The 23521-nt window shown below is 40.3% G+C and overlaps 4 protein-coding genes and 1 long non-coding RNA gene across 9 annotated transcripts; 3 read left to right on the plus strand and 2 right to left on the minus strand.

The window, feature by feature from the left end:
* Positions 1 to 183: 183 nt before the first annotated feature.
* CDase (neutral ceramidase) lies at positions 184 to 2747 on the minus strand. Its single transcript, XM_020955628.2, has 5 exons — positions 2596 to 2747; positions 2214 to 2537; positions 1261 to 2142; positions 590 to 1197; positions 184 to 531 (listed from the first exon to the last, which is right to left on the minus strand). Exons 1-5 carry the CDS (start codon positions 2722 to 2724, stop codon positions 348 to 350), a joined length of 2127 nt encoding a protein of 708 aa, XP_020811287.2. The 5' UTR covers positions 2725 to 2747; the 3' UTR covers positions 184 to 347.
* A 4729-nt stretch (positions 2748 to 7476) lies between these two features.
* Positions 7477 to 8150, plus strand: LOC110186835 (uncharacterized). The gene is made up of 2 exons (XM_020956125.2): positions 7477 to 7599; positions 7655 to 8150. Exon 2 carries the CDS (start codon positions 7669 to 7671, stop codon positions 8059 to 8061), a length of 393 nt encoding a protein of 130 aa, XP_020811784.2. The 5' UTR covers positions 7477 to 7599; positions 7655 to 7668; the 3' UTR covers positions 8062 to 8150.
* A 2-nt stretch (positions 8151 to 8152) lies between these two features.
* LOC110186442 (STAM-binding protein-like A) lies at positions 8153 to 11230 on the plus strand. The gene is made up of 5 exons (XM_020955626.2): positions 8153 to 8790; positions 8916 to 9470; positions 9959 to 10274; positions 10339 to 10451; positions 10517 to 11230. The coding sequence occupies exons 1-5, from the start codon at positions 8675 to 8677 to the stop codon at positions 10680 to 10682; spliced, it is 1266 nt and encodes a 421-aa protein (XP_020811285.2). The 5' UTR covers positions 8153 to 8674; the 3' UTR covers positions 10683 to 11230.
* Positions 11231 to 11235: 5 nt separating this feature from the next.
* On the minus strand, positions 11236 to 14021 carry LOC147642583 (uncharacterized). 2 transcript variants are annotated; one of them, XR_015273411.1, is made up of 3 exons: positions 13860 to 14021; positions 11600 to 11893; positions 11236 to 11517 (listed from the first exon to the last, which is right to left on the minus strand). It is a non-coding gene; the product is annotated as an uncharacterized LOC147642583 (long non-coding RNA). The 2 variants fall into 2 exon arrangements; XR_015273410.1 differs by having other exon boundaries at positions 13815 to 13922.
* On the plus strand, positions 11730 to 23427 carry aralar1 (calcium-binding mitochondrial carrier protein aralar1). Of its 4 annotated transcripts, none has more exons than XM_086840685.1 (10): positions 11730 to 12191; positions 18640 to 18792; positions 19540 to 19702; positions 19771 to 19862; positions 19934 to 20128; positions 20195 to 20418; positions 21450 to 21616; positions 21674 to 21792; positions 21855 to 22464; positions 22526 to 23427. In XM_086840685.1, the coding sequence occupies exons 1-10, from the start codon at positions 12123 to 12125 to the stop codon at positions 22828 to 22830; spliced, it is 2097 nt and encodes a 698-aa protein (XP_086696811.1). In that variant the 5' UTR covers positions 11730 to 12122; the 3' UTR covers positions 22831 to 23427. The 4 variants fall into 4 exon arrangements, with proteins under 4 accessions (XP_086696811.1, XP_020811510.1, XP_020811509.1 ...); XM_020955851.2 differs by having other exon boundaries at positions 11754 to 14642; XM_020955850.2 differs by lacking the exon at positions 11730 to 12191 and adding an exon at positions 17883 to 18106.
* The last annotated feature ends 94 nt before the right edge of the window (positions 23428 to 23521 follow it).

The raw sequence follows: 23521 nt of genomic DNA on the forward strand, positions 1-23521 counted from the left end.
CAGAAAAATATTCAGGAATATAATGTGTTATAGGATACTTGAGGAAATTGCATCTTCTTTAGGAAAAACAAACTTATATTACCACAATATATTGTAGCACTCTTTCAGGCATTTGTTTCTTATATATCTCATATATTTTAATATTTCCATAAAGCCCTTGACTTGAAATTATATACTCCAACGTTTAGTGTTAACAAAATTTGGCATCTTTTTTTATTCGCGTCTGCAAAAATAAAGCTTTTCCTTTCGTCACTTACAAATGGTAAATAAATACATGGATTCAGTGTTCATTTCTTTTTCTGATGAGCCCAACAAATGTCAGGTCAGGAATATCTATAGGACAGCTCCTAATCCTCTTTGACTGTGAAGGAGTGCGTTAAGCCCTCATAGGGATACTTTCCGCCCAGGATATACTTGTATTCGCCCGAGTGCCGGATGCGATACTCCCCGGGAAGTGTCTGCGGACTAATGTTCCAATAAATGTCCAGCTCACTGAAGCCCAGAATTGTGTTGGTGCGATGCCAGATCATTCTAAAAAGGAAAAGAAAGAGTATAATTTCTATAATTTAAATCCCTTTGATCTACTCACTTGGTCTCCCAACTGGCGTCCGTATAGGCCACCTTCCATCGATCCTCGTTGATTTTGCGCTCGACAGTGAAGTAGGTCTTCTCGGTGAAGAGGTTATTCCGGGGATTTCCCGAGATGTAGGTAACCTTGACAGTATCATTGATGCCATACTCTTTGTTGGGTTGTGACTTGACATAACCAAAGTCCGTGTTAATGGGATGTCCATCGAAGAGCACTCCAGTATTAAGCGATAGCATAACATCATTCATATATGGCGGACTTGGACCAGGTTCCACAGTCTGGTTATTCATCATGGCCTTGGTAAGACGCTCAAAGACATCCATGTAGATGGAGTGAGTGTGAGGTCCAAAGATCGTGGATGCTGCCTCGTAACGCTGAGCCTGGTATTCCTCCGGAGTCACCGTATAACTAGTGTAGATGTTGGTCAAACCAGCAATGATCACTTCAGTGTCAGTTCCCGTGGCAGAGGCAGCTGCTCCAATCTGATTACGCAACCGACGACCAGCCATTGTGGTAAATTCACAGGGCACAGCGGCAATGATGACATCACCAATCTTCAGAAGCTGATCGGAGACGATCTTGGGCTGCCATTCATAGGGGAAAGTAGCCTGGAAGTAAAGATTTTTATTTTAAATTATATTCTTTTTAAATAATCCCTGAGATAAACTCACCCTTCCAGTGGCCAGGAGGATAGGCTTTGGTGCATGGCATGCAATGTCCTCCTGCGAAGGCGCCGCTATAAAGTCACGCACAAAGTTCCACATGGCATTATCCGTGGTTGTTCCCTGCTCGAAGCTAAAGGCACCAGGACCATCGGTGGTTCCCGCTGCAAAGCTGTAACCCATGGCAGGCTGACAGCCTCGGACTTTGTCAATCTTCCTGCTCAGCGGATTGTAGGTGCTGCCATTATAGTTGGGCATATCCACAAACTGATGGATAAATCGCACGTCGCCGGTTACCTCCCGATTCAAATAGTTTTTGTCATCAGGATCAGCTGGACGCCCGTTGATCAATCCCAAGGCGGCATCGGCCAGCCTATTGCCCAGGATCTGGGTGCTCTCGAACATATCCTTGCCGGGACCGGAGGCAAAGCATTCACCCTCGCCGGCAGGACACCGAGAACTGAGCAAATCACATTCATTTCCAGAAATCGAGCACTTGGGACCCATTATATTGGGCGAGACATCTCCCAGATTGGAGGAACAGAAGGCACCCACAAACTTTCCTTTGCCAGGCATCTTATTGGGATTGTATTCCTTCTCCAGGAGCAGAGCAGCATAGCCCACATTGTCACTGGTCACCAGTTTGTTAGTGTTATTCATTGAGGTTGCATGCACTGCGTACCAATTGAAGGCACCCAGTAGGTTGTTCTCCATATCCATAAATCTCAATTGGGTTAGCTGCTTGTCCGTATCGTGGTCGTACTGTGCCCGCTCCTCGGCAGGATTCCGCAGGTAAGAGCTAGGTGAGCGATTAATGTTCACATCGTATACAGTTCTCTTCGATAGGAAGATTTTGCCATCCACCAGGTTGTCCGTGGCACGCTTAATGCACTGAAGGAGGGGAATAAAATGGGTTAATTTATGAAGGAGAATCAATATAAAGAGGAAAGTTCTTAACTTACCAAATATATTCCCTGAGCCATCACCTCAAAGGTCTGCGGTACAAATCCCAGAATAGAGATATCGTATAGCAGGTGCATTAGGAAGCCTCCAGGTGCTCCATGGGTGTGTGTGCCACTGATGGCCACATTGTCCGTGTGGTAAATGTTACCATATCGCGCCTGCAGACGCTTTACTACCTCCCTCTTCAAACCATAGCCCATCATTCCGGCATCGGCACTCACAAATGCCACGCGGTTGCCGTTCTCATCCTCCACCACAAAGGCACGGGCAAAGACACGGGTGTGGATGCCACGACCCACCTGCTTGATATTAGCGTAACCCATCTGCCAGAGAAGTTGCGTAAATTATAGGTTTCAGTATTTCGAAATTAAGGATACTCACAAAATTGATCTCCACTGGAGGTCCAGTGATGTCCGCTCGTCCCACGCCAACTCTGTAAGAGGCACTGGCCAAGCCACAGAGCGAGGTCAGGGCCACAATGGCCAAGAAGGCGATCTTGCTAAAGGCCATCTTAGTCGTAAAACACTTAATTTTGGGTCTGTAAATAAAAGCAGAATGTAAGAAAATGGGGTATCGAAGGTGTGAAATGAAGTGAGACGTTTCCGACCCTACAAATCATATATATTCTTGATCAGCATCGAAAACCGAGTTGAGCTAGCCATATTCGAAAGAAAATAAAAATTTTGAAAATTTTTTCCAAATTTCATAAGGGGTTACATCGTTAAAATTGTCAAAAATCGGCAAAAATTAATAAATTAAACTGACAATGTAGATTTGTTAAGCTAACAAAAACTAACATAGAAAAGCTTACAAAATTGAAATGAATTAATTTTTGGCTGAGTTATGATAGATTGAAAACTGCAAAGGTATACAATTTTTGGCTTCTCATTATAAAAGTATATAGTAACGTTAAGAATTTGATTTTAATGTATTTATTTTAGGTAAAACATAGTTTAAATTAATTTTTAATAAATAATAAATCAAGTTACGTAATCAACTGTGAATCACATCAATTAAAACGTAGCTATTCGTGACAATATTATCTTTTCTATTAAGGATAAATAATGGTATTCGAAATTTTATAAAAATATTTATAATGTTTATCTTTGACATACATCTTGAGCAATTAAAAATGTTTGAAAAATTACCTTTACCAGGGTTAGCTCTTAATTATAGTTCAGAATATAAAGCAATCTTGGTTCAGGGCAATATTTTGAATAGTCAAATAGTATTTAATTACAATCTGATGGCTTATAGGCGTTATCGTATACCTGTTTATAATTTTAGTTTTATTGAAACTTTATTAAAACTAATTAGGTTGTTAAACTGCTGTTAATTTTATAATCTGTATGTTAATGATTGTGAAAATGAGTAAGCTTATTATGTTAATTTCTTATATTTGAATGATTTCTAATAGTTACAACTTTTACACACTGGCTTTTCGAGATGATTATTGATACTGAACAGTCTTTCAATATTTTGTAGAAGCTCTGATTAATATTTATTATAATATACTAGAATGCGTTATTTCTTCATTACTTGGAATCAATACATTTAGTGCTCAATGCGTAAATTGAATATATAAGCCAGAGTACAAAGAATGAATAGGAATGTTATTTATTAAAGAACTTCCTTAACAATGCCCTGATATTATTCAACTGTAATTATTTGAAGTTCTGATCAATGGGGAAACCAAAGTGATTACAGATACTTAAAGTATTTGGCAATCTTTCTGCCTATTTCCATTCAATCGATTTAGCAATTCGCACGTAGATTGCAAATATCTGCAACAAAACAAGACTGATGGTGGCGAAACCGATAATCGGCTGATGGACAGCTGAATGGCTATCAACAGCGATCCGCTTGACCATCATCCATCTATCAATCGGTTGTGGACACATGCGAAATATCACCTCGAATGGAAATGGGTCTGGGGTTCGGATTTGGGGCGTTGTGTGACCTCCAGCAATAAGCAATAACAATAACCCGACGAGAGTAACAATAACAATAATAATAATAATAATAACAAAGCAAACAAGCTACCCGCAGTTGGGCGTTGAAGCCGGGGAATCTCTTATCAGACCCGTCTCTGTCTCGGTCTCCGGAACCGGTTTTTATCAGTTGCGAAAGCCAAAGCCGCTTCTTCAGCGGCTCAATGGACAGCTTACAACAGAGGCCGAGATTGTATAAATACAAAAAAAAATGTTTTAAGATAACAACAATGTAATATATTGTAAATATATTGTAATGTATTCAAGAGATTTCAAAAACAGAAATTATTTATACTGTTCATCAATAAGCTAATTTTGAAGTGGTATGAAAAGTCTTTAGCAATCATTTTGAAAATACAAAAATTACATTAAATTTAAGAAGTATATATATAGCTTAAAGTTTTTCATATAATTTCCATTTTATTTTAGTGGCAATCTTGTTCAACAAATACTTTCATGTTTACCGCGAGTGTGTGTCTTGAAAACCAAAAGTTGTGGGGCTTTCAAACCCCATCCCGATCACCTCCCACGACTACCTGTCTTTCCCCTTTGTTTCCCGCCCATCTTTGAGTAGTATTTCATGATGAATCGACTTCTTTTGTATGCAGAGTGAGTACCATATAGAACTCTCAGTGTTCCCTCCAAAAGGCGCTAAATAGGAAATCGAGTGAGTAATTGCCTTGCATGTAAAGCAGCTCTCCTCTGCACTCCTCCATAAAAACCACACAACATAAAGTCCCGTGGTGATCACACACATACACACACACTTTGCATAATTTACACACCACGGGGCTGACATTGAAAACGAAAATGAAATAAATATGCTCGCAACTGCAGGGCCATCGCAGAAGATATAGCTACAGCTACAGATACATTTTACGCATGTGCGGATTTCGATACTTGGACATCAGATACATTTTCGGGTTTTTGCTCGAAAAATGTAACGCACACTTACACGCCGCAGCATAGACGATGGGATACAGATGAAACTGGATATCCAGAGCAAAAGTATCTCTTGGATACAGGCCGCCAAACACTGATCGCCGGACAACAGAACGCGCCAATTGAGCGAATTACAGAAGATTTCGGTTGATGAGCCTTTTATACATACACTTTTCGCACTTTATACCGCCTATATTAGATGGGATTTATATTATATACATTCCACGGAGGTTGCCTGCACTGAGCTAGGGATGCTCGGACTCGTTTTATTTTTGGGTTTTTATATTTTTGGGTTATGCAACAATCTCCTTCTGGACACTCGACTCGACCCGACTCAACTCGAATCCACTTCAGAGCGCATTAGGCATTGAAATGGCCAGTTTAAACTTGGCCCGGCTGCCAATTATCGTTATAATTATTGTTATAATTACAGTTAGCTTATCACACGCTCGCTGGCCTTTTAATTAGTGCCAAATGGGGGCGATTATCCGTGTACAGCATTTGCAGTTGCAGTTTCGGCACTTGTCGATGCCAAAAACCGATTTCAAAACACGCTGGTTCCCCTCTATAGTTATTTGTTGTTTTCCTCTTTTTTATCCACTTTACTTATCTTTCCACGAACGCGACTGACACTGTATTTAGTTATTCCCCCTACCCGAAAAACGAAACTATCTCAATGTTTATAACCGAACCGCAGAGTACCGAGATCGAGATCCGTGAAACTGTCGCCTGCTCTGCGCCCAAGCTGGCACTCGACTGATCAAAGCAACCAAAGTGATTCCAACTCAATCCAGAGACCAGAGACCAGAGACTCAGATACTCTGTGTTTGAATCCGAATCCAAGCTCGTGGCTTCGGCTTTCGGCGTTTTGCATCTGTGAATGGTTTTTCGGCTCTTTGCTTTTTATTTATTTTTATTTATTTCATTTGTCTCTTTGGGGGGCGTACGTGCGGTCCATTGGTCAGTTGGTCAATTTGACAGGTAGACAATTTTTCAATTACCATGGGTTTACACGAATCCGAGCTTGAAAATTAAATCACGAAATGTTTATCAAAATCTATATGGTAAAAATATTTTGAGAGCCTTTAGATACACATTTTTTAAAGCATAGATTTAATATATTTTAGCGTAAGTTTTTCAAAGAAAAATATTTCCATACAGCTTATAAATTATACTATATAAATTTAATTATGTTTTTCATTTCAATTAATCCATATTTAACAGTATTTAAAAAACAGTAAGAGGTGCCAAGTTAAAGACCGTTCAATATTTGCACTTGCCCTATTTTTGTATGGTTTTGCCCAGGTATTCATTCCTTAAATAATCCACCGATAGCTTATCATATCGCGGAATTAGTTTCCGCAGATCGGAGTTTAGATTGGGCCTCTAAGTGCTAAATATTTGATTGTAAACAAGTGTGAACTTTGACACCAGCAAACAGGAGATAAACTTCGATATTGCCAAATTTGCACAGCTAATTAAATTGGTTTCTTTCTAGCATTAGACTTACCCCAGAAATATATAGTATTCAAAAAATAACTCCGAGAACCAGGAGAAGTCGTACCGACTTCCTTCAAGATCGAGCCACGCGTTTGGACTGAATGAACGTCCAAAGATTCTCCACAATCAAATCGATTCGGCGCTTAGGGGTCTTTTGAGTAATCAGTCGATAATGGAATAACTATCGACTATTTTTAAGTGTATTACCTAGATTAGCCGTGTTTTATTTGCAGAGATAAGGATACGGATTAAGTACGTGCCATTGAAAGGGGCAAAATAATGCTTCACTTTCTTCTACAAATTTAAATTTTGCAACGTTTGGCTTGAAAGCGATTATTCATTAATTTTCCATTTAATGTTTAACCTTCAGTTAATTTTTAAAATAAAATGTAATATAAAACAGACCCACTATATAAGTATATGTACATATACGGTTAAAGTGAAGTATTTAAACTGTTACTTTATGGGTATCATATATCTATGGAATGTACCGAATGGAAGTATATATTTTATTATATTCGTTCGACACGTGTAGTAGCCTTAGTCCATTGTCAAAATGATAACACAATAAAACGCATTTTTGGCAAAAAATTAAATAATAACCACAACACGGATAAGAAGCAGAGCCGTAATCAATGAAGAAATATAACAATACTACATTTAATAATATATATACAGTCTACTACTTATACTATTTTTAATTTAATGGTTAGTAAAATAAAGCTGACCAGCAAAAAATATACCAAATATTGACTTAAATATTTAAAAAGAATGGACATTTCATGGAAACAGACTGCCAACTTGAGCCTAATTAAAGATAAAAATCATTAAATCTAGTATTCCTTGCCCTATATGTATGCCACAACTTTTGACATGGAAAACATTAAAAATTGCATTAAGCGACGCGTCTTGGACCTAAGCAGATTAATCTTCGATATTACGTGAAAGCCAGGTAATTTTATAAAATAATTTGCTTTTGACAAGTATTAATTAAGTTTTTTTTTAAAGCCTTAAAACCAATATGTCCCCAATGAAGAATAATATCTTCACCAAATCCCATGGCTTCGTGCCGGAGTTGTCTCAACACGAAATAGACAAAATAATTAAAGACGTCATCGCCAAAGTGCATCAAGATTTCATAGATGATGGTGCCGGCGAGGAGGCGCTGCAGCGCTTGCTACACACTTGGTACTCCAAGATGATGACCCGCCGGTCGCCCCTTGATCTGGCACCAGAGATTCCACCATCTAATGATAAGGACAATAACTCAGCAGCAGGCCCAAGCTCATCCAGTGCTGTTTCCTTTCCACCGAAACAGGAAGGAAACAAGGAGCCTGTTCGCCAGCTTAACCCTGAGACCACGAAAGATCTCATAATGAAGGAGTCACCTAATAATGAAGATGAACACCGCTAACCACTGGAAGATAAGAGCCTACTTGTGGCTTCTTTACAGCTCCCGAATGATGCAGATGTACTTAATTCCAATAAATAGAATGGAATATTTTTGAATGTTTTTATTTTTCTTATGAGACATCTGATACATGTTTATAATTTCATTATGAACTCAATTCCAAAGCCTACTTCGTTCTCCAGACTTTTCAGGTTTTCCTATATATTTATTAAAGAATAATTCAAGTTCAACACGTTTTTACTTTTCTAAAACCTAAACAATATTGAAACAAACAAATCCGCATTACAAATCAATATATATTTTATTCATCTGTTTATTAACTTTTTGAAAATTCAGGAAAATTCAATTAAATCGATATCGATACATCGATTTTGCATGCCATCGAGCATCGATAGTGTGTGACATCGATAGTCACATCGATTACTTTGCAGCTGGCGAACATATGTTCGGAGAAGACGCCACCTGCGAAACCTGCGAAATTATGAGTAATAAGCGAGAATCTTGCCAAATAACACAACAACAAAAGCCAAGACAATAAGCACGGAGAACGAAGAGCGAGGAGCACCTGGTACGAAGGCAGTGAACTGGAGGAATTGGAAAATCAGCAAAAGAAGCCATGTCGAAGGCGGTGAATAACATGAGCATGGGCGTCGTGGAGCCGGTGGAGCGGATGAAGCACCTGTCGCACTGCGGGAACCTAATCGAGGTGGACAAGAACATGCCAGTTACGCGGTGAGTCCGGACTCGGGGGTCCTTCGCCTCCAGGGTCGCGCCAGGCTCAAGCTCGCCCAAGGCCGCCTCAGCGACCTTGCCAAGCTCGAAGGCAACCCAATGTATATGTGTGTATGTCCTTGCAGCTATTACCGTTCCGGCACCGAGATGCTGCGCATGGCGAACGTTTACCTGCGGGAGGGCAATCACGAGAACGCCTTCATCCTGTATTTGCGCTACATGACCCTCTTCATCGAAAAGATCCGCCAGCATCCGGACTACGGCAGCGTCAAGGCCGAGGTTCGTGACATTAACAAGAAAATCAAGGACGAGATCATGCCCACAACGGAAAAGCTGCGTGCCAAGCTCCTCACTCACTACCAGCGGGAATACGAGCAGTTCCTGGCCAGCAAAGAGGCAGAGCGAGTGAGAGAACTAGAGCGGGAACGGGAACGTGAGCGAGAACGCCAACGCCAGCGGGAACGGGAGCAGGCCGGTGGTGCTGGTGTCCCATCTTTAATTCCAGCCAACCTGCACGTGCTCATCGACGAGGGCAACCAGCCAACGGCACCGGATCTGGGTCTGCTGGATCAGGTGGTCTATCCCAATGACTTCCCCACGGCCGCCAACCGGAGTCTGCCGGGATCGGGACTCCTGCTACCAGCTGCCAGCAATGATACAGTCGCCGACAAGACAGCCAAGTAAGTTTAATAAATGAAATTCTGCCTTTTCTATGCTTTCTATTACTAGACTCTAGAAGTAACGTAACCGCAAAGTCTATGGAAATCATTTATATGGAAAATTCCATGACACAACCCTTAGTAATTGAAATTCAATATAGTTCCCCAAGACCAAACAAACCAAGTCGACGATCAAATTGTTTACTTATACTGAAATTTCTTCAAGTTTTATGCTTTTCTATTGGGGATATCCCAACAAACATGTACCCTTATTTGGTAGACAAGGTAAAAACCAGAAGGTTTATCAACCGATCGTTTTTATTTGCAGCCATAAAAACCGATCCCCACTTTGATTAAACTTGATAAGGCCACTGATAGAGCTATTAAACTGATAGTTGCATTATCTGAACGGCCTGTCCCCATATTTTCAATAATAAAGGTTTAAAAGTTTTAAATCTAAGCCAATATTATTCTCTTTTAAATATATTTTCCTTTGTAATAATTTACAGCTCCAAGCCCAGCTTCGATCGCAACCAAAAGCCGGCTTACAATCGAACGGACTCACTGTTGGCGGGCTCTTTACGCCTCGTCCATGTGCCCGGGGATACGATGGAGGTATTCCTGAAGCTGGCGCATGCTAACACCTCAAAGAACATTGAGACTTGCGGCGTACTGGCGGGTCATCTATCCCAAAACCAGCTCTACATCACACACATCATAACGCCGCAGCAGCAAGGCACTCCGGACAGCTGTAATACTATGCATGAGGAGCAGATATTCGATGTTCAGGATCAGATGCAACTGATTACTCTGGGATGGATACATGTTAGTAATCTTTTGGGTTACAATTTTTGTAATTTTTCATTTAATTTCCTTTTATTACTTGCAGACCCATCCCAGCCAGACTGCATTTTTGTCCTCCGTTGATCTGCACACGCACTGTTCCTACCAGATGATGATGCCTGAGGCTCTGGCCATTGTGTGTGCCCCCAAGTACAACACGTGAGTCATTCTAGCCTTTGACTGACTCATTTAAGATACCACCCACTTATCTTTTCCCCTTCCAGCACTGGTTTCTTCATACTAACGCCGCACTATGGCCTGGATTACATAGCCCAGTGCCGGCAATCGGGCTTTCATCCGCACCCAAATGACCCGCCGCTGTTTATGGAGGCGCAGCACATCCGGATGGATGGGCAGGCCAAGATTAAGGTCATCGATTTGCGCAGATAGTCAGCGGATGACACCAGTTCGGCTGTCCAAACAGTGATTTAACCAAGGAAATTACAGAGATTTAGTAGGGCGATAGAGAGAGATAAACTATTTTCGGGCATAGAGAAAAACAGAGAGTTGTATTTTTGCAAGCAGTTGATTCGAGCTGATCGTCTACACGTCACTTTATTAGCACTCGGCGGCATTTGTTGTTATTTATTGCCTTTCGGTCTATCCGTTCTTTTGCATTCTGTCACCTAAAAGAACCCAATGTGATTTTTAATTGTGGCTTACCGTTGCGTTCGTTAATATCTATATATTTTATATGTTAGGCATTTGATGGGGAACCCCTTCCCTTGCACAGACACCAAACACAGGCACTTACACCTATGCGCAGCTTACAGTGCAAATTATTCGGAATGCTCTCTTAAAAGGAAGCGTTTCCTTCTACGGCTTACTACTTGCAATAACCTGTTGTTCAAAGACAAAGAATCATCATCAAAAGCTATTATTAAAACTGTGTGCATGCTTACCTATTGTACTAAACCGAATAAATATTTATGACTAAACGTTGGTGGTTTATGTATATTTTTTAATGGTTCGTAAAGATAATATTTGATATTTCTCGGCACGATTTTGAACGAGCTTTAGTAATAAACATAAACATAACATTGAGGTTTAAGTACGGTCATGGGTTAGAATCTTCTGTGCAAGGTTTTTAAATCATATTTCAAACCTATATTCTTGTTAATTCCCAATCTCCAGGAAACTTTTGCCAGATGGCGCACCGAATTTCCCGCTCAGCTGAGGAATTTCCCTATATAAAAGCTTCTCTTGTTCCTCTGTACATTAACAGCTGAAATGTAAGCAAGATAAAATTTACCAAAATTAAATAAATATTATAATAAACATATGCTTTTTAATCTGTAAGAAATTACCATTTAAACTGGTTATTACTTTTTAATTTTCCACATTTTCCAGTTCAAAGAAATCCCTAAATTGGCATTTCCCTGCTACCTTTAACATTTCCCAGCACAACCACCTTATGGGCCTCTCCGCTGTTAAGCCATGTTTTCCATGTTGTCGCCCCCCAGTTTAGCGCGTTTTCTCGAGTTGCATGGTTGGTCCTGTTCCGTTGTCAAGGTCCTGTTCCCAGTGCAGCAGCTGTCACCTCCATCCAATCGTTGTCCAAAGGAACAGGAACCTACCTACTGTGTGTCCACGTCCAAGTGCTCATCCAAAGAACGAGACAAGATTAGCGTTTTATTTTGTGCGTACAAATCGATAAAAGAGCAGCTCCTTGAAACGGCAACCCACCCCGGCCATAAGCTCCCTTTTGGATTTGCTTCCCACTGAACTTGAACTGCTGAAGGTGAAGCAAAAGCCAAAAGCCAGCGCCCCCCACACACGCTCGCACACTCGACCCCCCTCAGCCTACCCGGAGAGCCGCCCACCCGGATAATGCCATTGCACATCCCGTGTCCGGTTAATTGGATACCACCCGCCCTGCCAGTCGCCCGATGCCAAGAAGTAAGTGCACTCGCCGGAGCTTAGTCTTCGTATAGTTCCCACCATATATGGCCCTGCATCCCTCCGGGTGCATCAAGTGGCCGCCAGTTTGCGACTTAATTACCACCACCACCCCCTTTTGGGGGGGAGGGGGTGTAGAGGCACCGCCTATACAGAGCTCAGAGCTCACCGAGGATTAGGGGCTCGGGTCTAAAAATAAGTGCGGCGGGCAAAAGGAATGCGAAGAGCAAAAGTGCCGACTGGTGGGAAAAGTATAAACAGATGGAGCACCTAGGGTGGCTAAGCAAAAGGAATATTCCTTTTTATTTAAAACAACTATCTTATTATTATTTAAACAGAAAAAGTATAAAACTAACTATACCTTGTGCTAGGTTACCGAAAAATAATTTATTATTTAAAGACATAAATTATTTTATAAAAATATAGTAAAATATAATTCATTTTCTTATACACCCACAAACTCGTATACCCTCAAATATAATATTCCTAATGAAATTTAGCCACCCAAGAGCCATTAATTATGCTGTCTTGGAAATATTTTCCTTTGAACATGAATAGACACTGCACTTGGCAGGGATATGAAGAAGAGCAAGTAAATGTGAGGAATACATGAAACCAACACAACAATGAAAGGGTTCTCAATCGAAAATGAGCCATGATATAAAATGATAAGAGCTGACAGAGCTTCCGGTCGCCATCATCCATCATTTTGCAATGAAATAAAACTGAAAAACTATAGTGATGTTAAGCGAACGAAGCCCGATGTGTGACAACGCGGAAGTGAAGGACTGCGACTGTGTTTGTGCCTGTCGTGTCATAAAAAGGACACCCCCTTACTTTGACAGAACTAACAAGAGAATGGAGGGGGTCCTTAACTGACATTTGGCTAACCTTCATGGCGAGGGAGTTAGCTGCTGGTTCGTGCTGCTCATGACTGCTGCTCGTAATTGCTCATTTTATTTAACGAACTCAAAGGATGGCGATGGCCTTGCTAAAAATTTAATTTGTGACTAAGGAGGGTGCGGAGAGTGTGACATTCCGCTGACGATAATATACAATAACAGAATTTTCTCGCCCCGCTTGTCTATTTTTAAACTCCCCCCAAACACGCTTCATTCACGTGCCCTCGCCAGCTGGCCAACGATGCGTATACGCAATGTCTCTTCGAATGTCTTCGCTGCTCTCTTTGCCATTCTTTCCGTCTCTCTCTCTCTCTGTGTGCTTTTATCGTGCAATTTTCCCTCAGCACGTGTTTACATTGTAAACAAAACAAAAAAAAAGGTGCCAAGCAGCTGTGAATGAAATGCAACTACTAAGTTTCATAAATTTTCACACTGGGAAATCGTCAACCACTTGGCACGCTCGAAAGTTGTGACCTTGCCAGCCATGCATGTGAATGAACAGACGTGGTTAGCATAATAGGAAGATTTAAAGAGTTTACACTTTTCTTTAAAAGTAATAAATTATTTAATCAGAAAATAATTGCATTTTTGCTTTAAAACCTTAAAAATAAAATGGAAAAATGTTCTTATATCCTTTTTCCCTTGCTTATAGTTAAAAAATTATATATTAAATAATGTAAATTATACTCCTATTCTATTAAACGCTGCTGTGTAATACCACCTTGATGCCACTTAGCTAGAATTTACTTCCGCAAACACATTGCACCTTATGATTCGCACTGCAGTTCCATTATCAAATGCATTTTGTTTTGGCTTAGAGGAAAAAAAGCCCCGTCTGGCCAATATCACACCACCCTGTTTAGAGCGGCTCTAATTATTTTCGCTGCTTTTACTACCACTGCTTGCTGTGGTAATTGTGAAATTGCAGTGCCAAGAAATAGATGAAAACAATAACAAACCGAAATGAGAATCACAATTAATATGAAACCGAAATGTAATCGCCAGAGGGCTGCTCTTTATTTATTATCTCTCTCTCTCTCTCTGTAAATATCTTTATATTGACGCCGACGTCGCTGCTTCAGTAACTGAAAGCGGGAAAAGCTCTCGACAAAAATCGGAATCACAATTCAGAATGGAAAAGCAGCGCGTCGCCAGCGGATGACAGACAGGGGAAAATCGTGAAACGCGCGCGTTCCTCAAAAAAATATAAACATAACGAATCGGATTCGAAAACGCCTAACTTGGCTAATATAAACGGAAATTTGAACATAATTAACTTTGCTAAATAATAAAAAATAATAATTGTGAATTAAGATAAAATATTAACAAAAATATAGTGAAAATCAAAGAACAAGCAATTAGTAAATCATTAAAGTATTACAATACCTAAGACCAGTGCCTAACCTACGGTTAAACTTTACGTTAACTAATCCTTCAAGATAATCGCCAATATCCGGAGATAACGCCAACCTGTCTGAAGTTCGCGGCTTTCCAAGAGACTTTTCGACTGTGTTCAATCAAATTAGTGAATATGCCAGATAAGGATGAGGTAACGTGCGATACAGGAAACTAATTAAATATTTTGACTGATATCAGACAATTCAAGGAAGTGACTTTCATAATTAATGCCAATAAGGAGCACGCGTTATGAAATAGACGAAAGATAAATATTTGATATCTCGGCAAAGCTCGCAGGTCAAACAATTATATAAAGAAATAAAACAATATAATTTCCAAGCGAAAGCTTTTCAGAGCATCCAGCGATACAACGGTATTCACCTTCAATCCAACGGATTTGTTGCTTTGCTCACGACTTTGGAAAAGTCACCGCCATTATCTCAGGCCGAGTTTCTCAGTTCTCAGTTTCTCCTATTGCACTTCTCCGCAATTTGCTGCTGTCTCTGATCGTTCCAGTTACCCCTTCTATATATATATATATAATAATAATATCTCTCTGCTGGTGATCTCTTTAGTTCTGTCTCTCTCGTGCTGGGATTCTCTCTCTATTCCATTTGCTGTCGTCAATTAGCCAGCTGACTCTGGTCCCATGGCTCACCCTGCGTATACGTAATATGTCCGCTATGCAGCTGTTGCTAATTCCCAAGCATATAAATTGTTTGCAGTTAGTAAAAACTTTACCCACATAATTCGAATGCATTCTTTACATTTTGTCTAAGCTCCAGCTGTTCAGTTTTACTCTACAACTTTGGTTAATAAGGAGGGGTGGCAAAAATTACCTCATAGCCGGGCCAAAACCCGCCAACAACCACCACAGCCACAGCGATAATGAACAGCCGGTTTGACCTTGAGGGAAAATTGCAAATAAAAACAAAACTTTACCGCTCGTGCAACAAATTTCCATGGAGCCCGAAACACACAGAAAGAAATGATGTACATTTTAAAATTACAGTATATGAAATCAAAATGGAAATAAAATATATACAGTGTTTAGATTGTTCCTGTGTATCCACAGACACAGATGCCGAGATATAGTAGCAGTGACAAGCACGTGCCAGTCGCTGCAGGCGGGGAAAGTCGGAAAGTCGGGGGGAAACCCCTGCAACCTTTAACTGGAGAAAGGCAGGGGCGACGACCATGGCCAAGAAGAACTCATTATGCAAATGCAACAAAGCAGAGGTCAAGTCAGGAGAAAATGTAAGGGAAAATGGTAGAAGGAGGGGGAAATGAAGAAAAAGGACTAAAACACAGTGAAAGCAGAGACACAAAATCCGAACAAACAAATCGTTTGCTGTCTGCCGTCACACGGGGCGTATGTGTAACATTTTCCGCTCGTTGGTCGCCGTGTGAAAAGAGAAGCAAAAAACGAATTCTAGCTTACATGAATTTATAAAACATGCACAAGTACATTTGGGGCTTTTCAAGTTCAGTGTGCAATGGAAACAAAATTGAATCCGGGGGCTTGGGCACAACTTCCTTTGATTACATTCCAAGCTTGGTTGACTTGGATTGGATTATTTCACGCCCACTGAAGCTGTCGGAAGGCAAATAGTGTTTCCTCAGAAAGTGTGACGAGGAAAAATGAGATCTAACAGAAATATGTAAAGTGAGTCTAGCCTCAAGGGTTTTTTTATAGAAAATTAAAAATTAAAGCTTTTATCTGGGTCATATGTTTGACAAAGCAAATAATAGCTTATTTAAATATTCATATTTGCTCTTGGAAATTAATAATTGATTCCATTTTTTAAGTAAATATTAATAACACTTTTTCTTTCAAAACCTCGATGCATAAATGCAAGTGAATTAATTGCGAAAATGTACAAACAATAAATATGCAATGAATATTAATTAAAATCAGTGTTGACTTGGATTGTTATGCATTGTTAATTAAATGGCGCTTAAAAACATCATTTCCACAATGGAAATTTAATTGGATTTTCATGAGGCCAAAGTGCACATATACGAGCCGGAAAAAAATATGAATAATATATCCTCATCAGGTATATAAATCAATTTTCAAATTTTCATTGCTCTCAATAAATACTTGATGGCATCGCAAATTGTGCAGCAAATTGCCGGCAAACGAATTCGTTTATTGCCACTGCCAATCGATTGGATTGTGAAAGGTCAATGCGACACTTTGGATAAATCGAACAGAAAACATAATGAAATTGGGAAAGTGGGAATAGATCAAATAAATCCAATAAATATTCTAAACTAGTAGCCTATAAAATAAATGAATATAAAATACGTGCAAAACTTTATTCTTTTAAAAACTATAGTGAACATGTTTTCAGAATTTCTCAAATTATATTTTTATTAAGAACTATTTTTTTATGAATTTTAATACACGAAGAGTTAAGCCAAAAATATAATTTTTCCTTAGTGTATCATCTGTAAATTAAGCTGTATAAAATCCCTACTGGGAACTATTTTATCTCGGCCATTAATCCAAATTAATCTCTGTTAATGAAATGCTTTCTGCACATTTAATAACATATCAATCCAATCACTGTTACCTGTTTTACCTAGGGTATTAAAGTTCAATCAAACCTGACGCAAACCTAATTACATATTTGCAGAATTTCACAGTTGGGGGCGCCATAAATGTTTGTGTTTTTTGTTTTGGCTGATTTTATTATGAAATCTGTTTTTGTTTTTCGCAATTCGCTTGGCACAAAAACAAATCGAATCTGGGGGCGAGAGATGATGAGATGTGAGGAACCCCCGGCAACCGAAAGAGAAAATTACAATTTCATCGCGTGCTAATCGCATTACGTCAATGGAGCAATTGATAAATGCGACCGATTGAGTTCAGAACATTGAATATATTCAATATTTTCCATTGTATGTTATATTGTCATCGAAGTTGAACTTGTTGTTGACGAAGCTGCTGACCTTTTGGCGATTGTTCAGGCGGAATTGTGCATCGAACCATCGAAGAGAGCGAGTAAACAATGTGTGGCAATGATAGGCCCCATTAGATACTCGACTTTTCGATACCCGGTACTTGTACTACATTGATAATAATATGGCTTTACTTGTTATTTATTTGAAAAAGCTTAGGAAATTCTTCATGCTTACTTATTTCCCATTCATTTTTATTTATAAAACAAAATAACACATAAGTATATTTGAAAATATAATTGAAAGATATTATTAAAACCTGACATGTTTTTAAGTACTTCAAAAACTTAAATTACCTTTCAATATACCCCTTTTCCCTGACACCAAAAGCTAAGAGAGACATTAGAAGAGAATCGGCAAAGCTATAAAATGACCCTCAAAATAAAAGTTTAGCTCTCACGATCTCGCTCTTTCCGTTACTCTCAGCTTTTTGCTCTGGCCCCCACAGATAGTGGTGGTTCTGCGCTCCCCACTCGCATTAATTCGCGGGAAAAGAGACGGAACGGTTGCTACTACTTGGGCGGTGTGTGGATTAGATCGGTTTGCATTGATGAGCTAATTAGATGCGCCAGCAATTGTTTGCGGAAACAGCAGTAAACCAGAAGTACCAAAAAAACAGCAATGCCTTTGAGCACAAGTCTGCCAAATGTGAGTTCAAAGCTTGGATTCTTGAGCGGCTGACACGTGTTGCTTTTGTACTCGAGAGCTTGAGCGGAAGAGATGGAAGAGTTTAAAAAAAAAGAGAGTGAAACAGTGGCGGTGCTGGAGGGTTGCTTTTTTTTGTAACCCCTGAAACTGGATATAAAATTATTTATCTGTGAAAGTGAAAAATAAAACTGAAGTTTTAAAAAGTGATGCTTTTTTGCTTATAAACTTTCGTTGAAATAATATTCAAAGAAACATATACATATACATTCAATTCAAAATTAACAAAAAAAAAAAATTGAAATGTGTTCCAAATTCATTTCAATTTTTATAAAAACATTTTAATATTTGAAAAAAAATATATAAACAAAAATTATCTTCGTTCTACTTTGCGTCGGTCTCTATTATCTTTACCATGGAAGCCCCCTTGGATTTCTTGGGGGCTCCAACCCTGAATTAAGTGTGAGAGTTCTTAAGAGTGTTGTAATTTCTTCTTTATGGCCACATTTCATACTCTCTTTTCTTTCTTTTTGCAGACTCCCTCGCTCTTGAAGCGTGCCGGCACGGACAAGCTGCGCGAGGTCTTCCTGAAGTATGCCTCTCTCCAGAAGAATGGGGAGCACTACATGACCAGCGAGGACTTTGTCCGCAAATTTCTGGGTCTCTTTTCGGAATCTGCATTTAATGATGTAAGTATAAAGGAAGCTCTAGCTGCACTCGGGTCATTGCAAGGTTATTTAGCATAGTTTCTACGTCCGATAAGGCCATATCTTATCGCCAGATACGAGACAGCGGTACCACCCCATGGGCGCATAAATCAAATCTCTGCTGTCTCCCAACTCTGAATCACGGCTGACCTTGACCCACCCGCGAAGCTAGAAATAAAGAACATAGAAATAAACCCATCGGCAATCACTTGACTGCCTCGTGCCCGCCAGCGCCAACGTCACAGATTCTATTTTAATGAGTCCCCGCTTATCAGGTTTATGGCCTGAGAACCGATTCGAACCCGATCGTAGGTGCCCCCGCCGCTGCCTCCAATGGAACTGATTCAATCAGGTGCCGAAGTCTGCGGGGGCAGTTTCTTTTATGGCTTCGTTTATCTCACCATTAGAGGGTGACTACCGGTCTAATGTCCACTTAAATAATAAGATTAACCTTTCCTTTTTGAGTTGAAAATATCAAGGAAATTATTAATCAATAGAATTGCAATTCATTGTGCTGAATTTCTTAAAGATTTCTCTGTAAATATGATAGTTTTGAAATGGAATTCTGATATCTAATCAGTGTTTTAATCATAATGCTTTGATTTTATAGGTTTGTCACTTCCGAGAGATCTTTTAAACCTTTGCTACTCATCCGTTATCATATCTCTATTCCTCTTAAATCATAATCTTATAAAAAATAATCCTCATTTCCATTTTATATCCTCACAGGAATCGGTCCGCCTTTTAGCTGGCATTGCTGATACCAGCAAGGATGGTCTCATCTCGTTCTCTGAGTTCCAGGCCTTTGAGGGTCTGCTATGCAAACCCGATGCCCTCTACAGGACAGCCTTTCAGTTGTTTGATAGAAAAGGCAATGGCACCGTTTCATTTGGTAAGAAATAAACCAAAACTTACCCTTCATAAATTGTAATTAACAATATATCTCTTATCCACCCACAGCTGATTTTGCTGAAGTCGTACAAAAAACCGAACTGCACTCAAAGATACCTTTTAGCTTAGACGGACCCTTTATCAAGCGCTACTTTGGTGATGTGAGTGAGAATATTTGCAATGTCAAATAGTCCATAATTCTAATCTATTTTTTGCATTCCCCGCCTGGCAGAAGAAGCAACGCCTTATCAACTATGCTGAGTTCACGCAACTGTTGCACGATTTCCATGAGGAGCATGCAATGGAGGCCTTCCGCAGCAGGGATCCAGCTGGCACTGGGTTCATCTCCCCCTTGGACTTCCAGGACATAATCGTTAAGGTCAAGCGGCATTTACTGACCCCCGGCGTCAAGGATAACCTAGTTTCGGTAGCTATCTGATGAATATATCTATGGAATACTCTTTCCTAATGATCTCTTTTTAAATTTTGTTAGGTCACCGAGGGTCACAAAGTGAGCTTCCCGTATTTCATGGCATTTACCTCGCTGCTAAACAACATGGAACTGATCAAGCAAGTTTACCTGCACGCCACCGAGGGCAGTCGCACGGACATGGTCACCAAGGACCAAATCCTCCAAGCCGCCCAAACCATGAGCCAGATCACGCCGCTGGAGATTGATATCCTGTTCCATCTCGCCGGTGCCGTCCACCAAGCAGGGTGAGTACTTCAACAGGGAGACCTTTTGGGATTTAGTGTTGCCAACTTGTGATCTGTTGAAAAACAAAACAAAAAACGTAGATACATTTGCATTTCCTTTTAAATAGTTTTATAAATTGTGCAATTATAGTTTGCCTTAACGATATAGGAAAAGGTGTATTTGATTAGATTTCTTTTGTTTTTCTATAATTAATAATTAGTAGTGCATTAGAGATTCATAGTTCTTTCTTTATTAAGGTTTAATTATTAGGTAATTTTATATAGTACATATTTCCATAACTTTTATATAGTTAGTGGTACTTTTAAATATTTTTTCTTTATTAAAGAAAACATTTTTATAGATACCGCTTATAGATAACGCTTATCTAGACTAATATTTTATTTTTAATCCCAATATTACAATTTTAGATCTGGTGTGTTTTTAATTTATATTTTTGTCCGCTTTAAAACTTGCTATTTTAAACTAAAGCCAGTAAAATAACTACCAGTTTAACGAAACAAATTATATAAAGTAAAAAAGGGAGGAGAGATAATAAACTATTTATTTATAATAAGGTTTGCTCCATATTAAATCAGGTGCAAATCAGTCTAATATTTAATAATATTGACTTTAAAGACTGTCCGTTAATTAACCTTACAAATGTCCTTATAAGTTCATGACTTATCCGGAGGGATTCTCCAAAAATAGTCTGATTTGTCTCATTTTAACCGCCGCTTGTTTTGTATCTTTTTTCTCTGTGTGTGTCTCCCTTTTTCTCTGTGTTTTTCTCATTTTCTCTCCGCTGCACTCGCAATTCTCATTTCTTTCCCCGCTGCCAGCTGGTGGAAGCGCAGGAGAAAGATAGCTCCAAATAGGCAAGTGATATTGTCCTTCCCCAGCCTGAGTTTTGCTTTACTTTTTTTGTTTGTTAATTTATCCACTCCAAGAATCCCCGCCCTGAACCTAACCCAGTTGGTGTCTCTTAGTTCCTCTTGTATATTTATGGTATAAAATAATTAACTAATTTTGGTAAATTACCTAATTTCAACAGTCGCATCGACTACAGTGACCTGAGCAACATTGCACCCGAGCACTACACCAAGCATATCACACATCGTCTGGCCGAGATCAAGGTGGTGGAGAGTGCAGCCAATCGGTCTGCCTTCATTCAGATCCTGGAGAGCTCCTATCGCTTCACCCTGGGCTCCTTTGCGGGCGGTAAGGATTGCTACTGAGAGTCCTTGGAAAAATATGTATAATATTCTGTCATTACAGCTGTGGGAGCCACCGTGGTCTATCCCATCGATCTCGTCAAGACTCGTATGCAGAACCAGCGTGCAGGCTCCTACATTGGTGAAGTGGCCTACAGGAACTCATGGGATTGCTTCAAGAAGGTGGGAATTAAAAGCTAAGATCCTGAAATATAATATTTAAAATAACAATTTAATCCTCCCAGGTTATCCGCCACGAAGGCGTCCTTGGTCTATACCGAGGTCTGCTGCCCCAACTGCTTGGCGTGGCCCCAGAGAAGGCCATCAAGCTGACAATGAACGATTTGGTGAGGGACAAGTTCACGGACAAAAAGGGCAACATTCCGACCTGGGCGGAGGTCCTAGCCGGTGGCGTTGCCGGTGGCTCACAGGTTGTGTTCACCAATCCGCTGGAGATTGTAAAGATCCGACTGCAAGTGGCCGGTGAGATTGCCAGCGGATCCAAGATTCGTGCCTGGTCTGTGGTTAAGGAACTGGGACTCTTTGGTCTCTACAAGGGAGCCAGGGCCTGTCTGCTGCGTGACGTGCCTTTCTCGGCCATCTATTTCCCGACCTATGCCCACACCAAGGCCTTGATGGCCGACAAGGACGGCTATAATCACCCGCTTACTCTGCTGGCCGCCGGTGCCATTGCTGGTGTTCCAGCCGCCTCACTCGTCACGCCCGCCGATGTAATCAAGACCCGCCTTCAGGTGGTGGCCCGCTCCGGACAGACAACGTACACGGGTGTCTGGGATGCCACCAAGAAGATTATGGCTGAGGAGGGACCACGAGCCTTCTGGAAGGGAACGGCAGGTAAGCCGCTATAAGGAAAGAAATAATTATAAAATTATTAATTAATGTCTCCCCCTCTTAGCTCGTGTGTTCCGTTCCTCGCCGCAGTTTGGCGTGACCCTGGTGACCTATGAGCTGCTGCAACGTCTCTTCTATGTGGACTTTGGCGGCAGCCAGCCCAAGGGTTCGGAGGCGCACAAGGTTTCGAATCCCATAGAGACGGCGGCGGCCAAGATCACCTATGAGAACCTCGATCACATTGGTGGCTATCGGGCGGCAATTCCTCTCCTCGCCGGCGTAGAGTCCAAATTCGGCCTATACCTGCCACGTTTCGGACGCGGAGTTGCCGCTGGCACGCCCACAACGACGACGACGACCGGATCCTGATTGTACTGGCGCCACCGCCTGCCCAGCGCCACGTAGTCGATGGATTGCTATGAAGTGGCAGCGGGATTGGTGAATGCTGCAGACCAGATGAGATGGTATATATTTTTTGCTAGGACGCGTTTACACAAAATACACACACAGAAGCACTGAGGATATTTCTAAACAAGGATCGGATCAAGGATCCGGAGAGCAGCGCATAATCTATCGTACTATTGTATCTGAATAAAAAAAGCAGGGACGAAATCCACGAATCCTGCGGCAGCCGGCTCTGAGCAACTGTTTTTACCACACACACACCCAAAAGTAAATAAGAAAGTAAATGATAATTGTAAAAGCTATAAAATATATATATAGAAACGATTTTAGCGGGTGCATCAATTAATTTAGGCAAGTGTAGAACTGTTTTTTGTAAACTTTGTTAACTAGTTTAAAGTCTAGAGCAACTACCAATCACACTGAACGTCAACTTTTGCACTCAATGGAACTATTAAAGCGTAAACCTTCTAATCTTAGTACGAATTTTGTTCAAAACAATTATCAAGCAAAGGAAATGCAATGAATGACCTCTTAGCTAATAAATATTAAACAAATTATAAACATGATGTATTTTAATTGGAGGTAAATGGGTAGGTATGTAAGTGGTTAATTATGATTTGGAAAATGCTGGTTAAGGCAGTTATCCTTGGAGGAG

Source organism: Drosophila serrata, unplaced genomic scaffold, assembly GCF_035046125.1.
Source record: "Drosophila serrata isolate PLE 108 unplaced genomic scaffold, ASM3504612v1 contig_382, whole genome shotgun sequence".
NCBI classification, from domain to species: Eukaryota; Metazoa; Arthropoda; class Insecta; order Diptera; family Drosophilidae; genus Drosophila; species Drosophila serrata.

Excerpts from the sequence above, each read along its gene's own strand:
- CDase (XM_020955628.2), bottom strand. The coding sequence starts at position 2,724 with ATGGCCTTTAGCAAGATCGCCTTCTTGGCCATTGTGGCCCTGACCTCG. Across the intron at positions 1,198-1,260 it reads TCCTCCTGGCCACTGGAAGG|GCTACTTTCCCCTATGAATG; the intron begins GTGAGTTTATCT and ends CTTTACTTCCAG. Across the intron at positions 532-589 it reads GACGCCAGTTGGGAGACCAA|AATGATCTGGCATCGCACCA; the intron begins GTGAGTAGATCA and ends TTTCCTTTTTAG.
- LOC110186835 (XM_020956125.2), top strand. The coding sequence starts at position 7,669 with ATGTCCCCAATGAAGAATAATATCTTCACCAAATCCCATGGCTTCGTG.
- LOC110186442 (XM_020955626.2), top strand. The coding sequence starts at position 8,675 with ATGTCGAAGGCGGTGAATAACATGAGCATGGGCGTCGTGGAGCCGGTG. Across the intron at positions 9,471-9,958 it reads GTCGCCGACAAGACAGCCAA|CTCCAAGCCCAGCTTCGATC; the intron begins GTAAGTTTAATA and ends AATAATTTACAG. Across the intron at positions 10,275-10,338 it reads TTACTCTGGGATGGATACAT|ACCCATCCCAGCCAGACTGC; the intron begins GTTAGTAATCTT and ends TATTACTTGCAG.
- aralar1 (XM_086840685.1), top strand. The coding sequence starts at position 12,123 with ATGCCATTGCACATCCCGTGTCCGGTTAATTGGATACCACCCGCCCTG. Across the intron at positions 18,793-19,539 it reads CGGAATCTGCATTTAATGAT|GAATCGGTCCGCCTTTTAGC; the intron begins GTAAGTATAAAG and ends ATATCCTCACAG. Across the intron at positions 19,703-19,770 it reads CAATGGCACCGTTTCATTTG|CTGATTTTGCTGAAGTCGTA; the intron begins GTAAGAAATAAA and ends ATCCACCCACAG.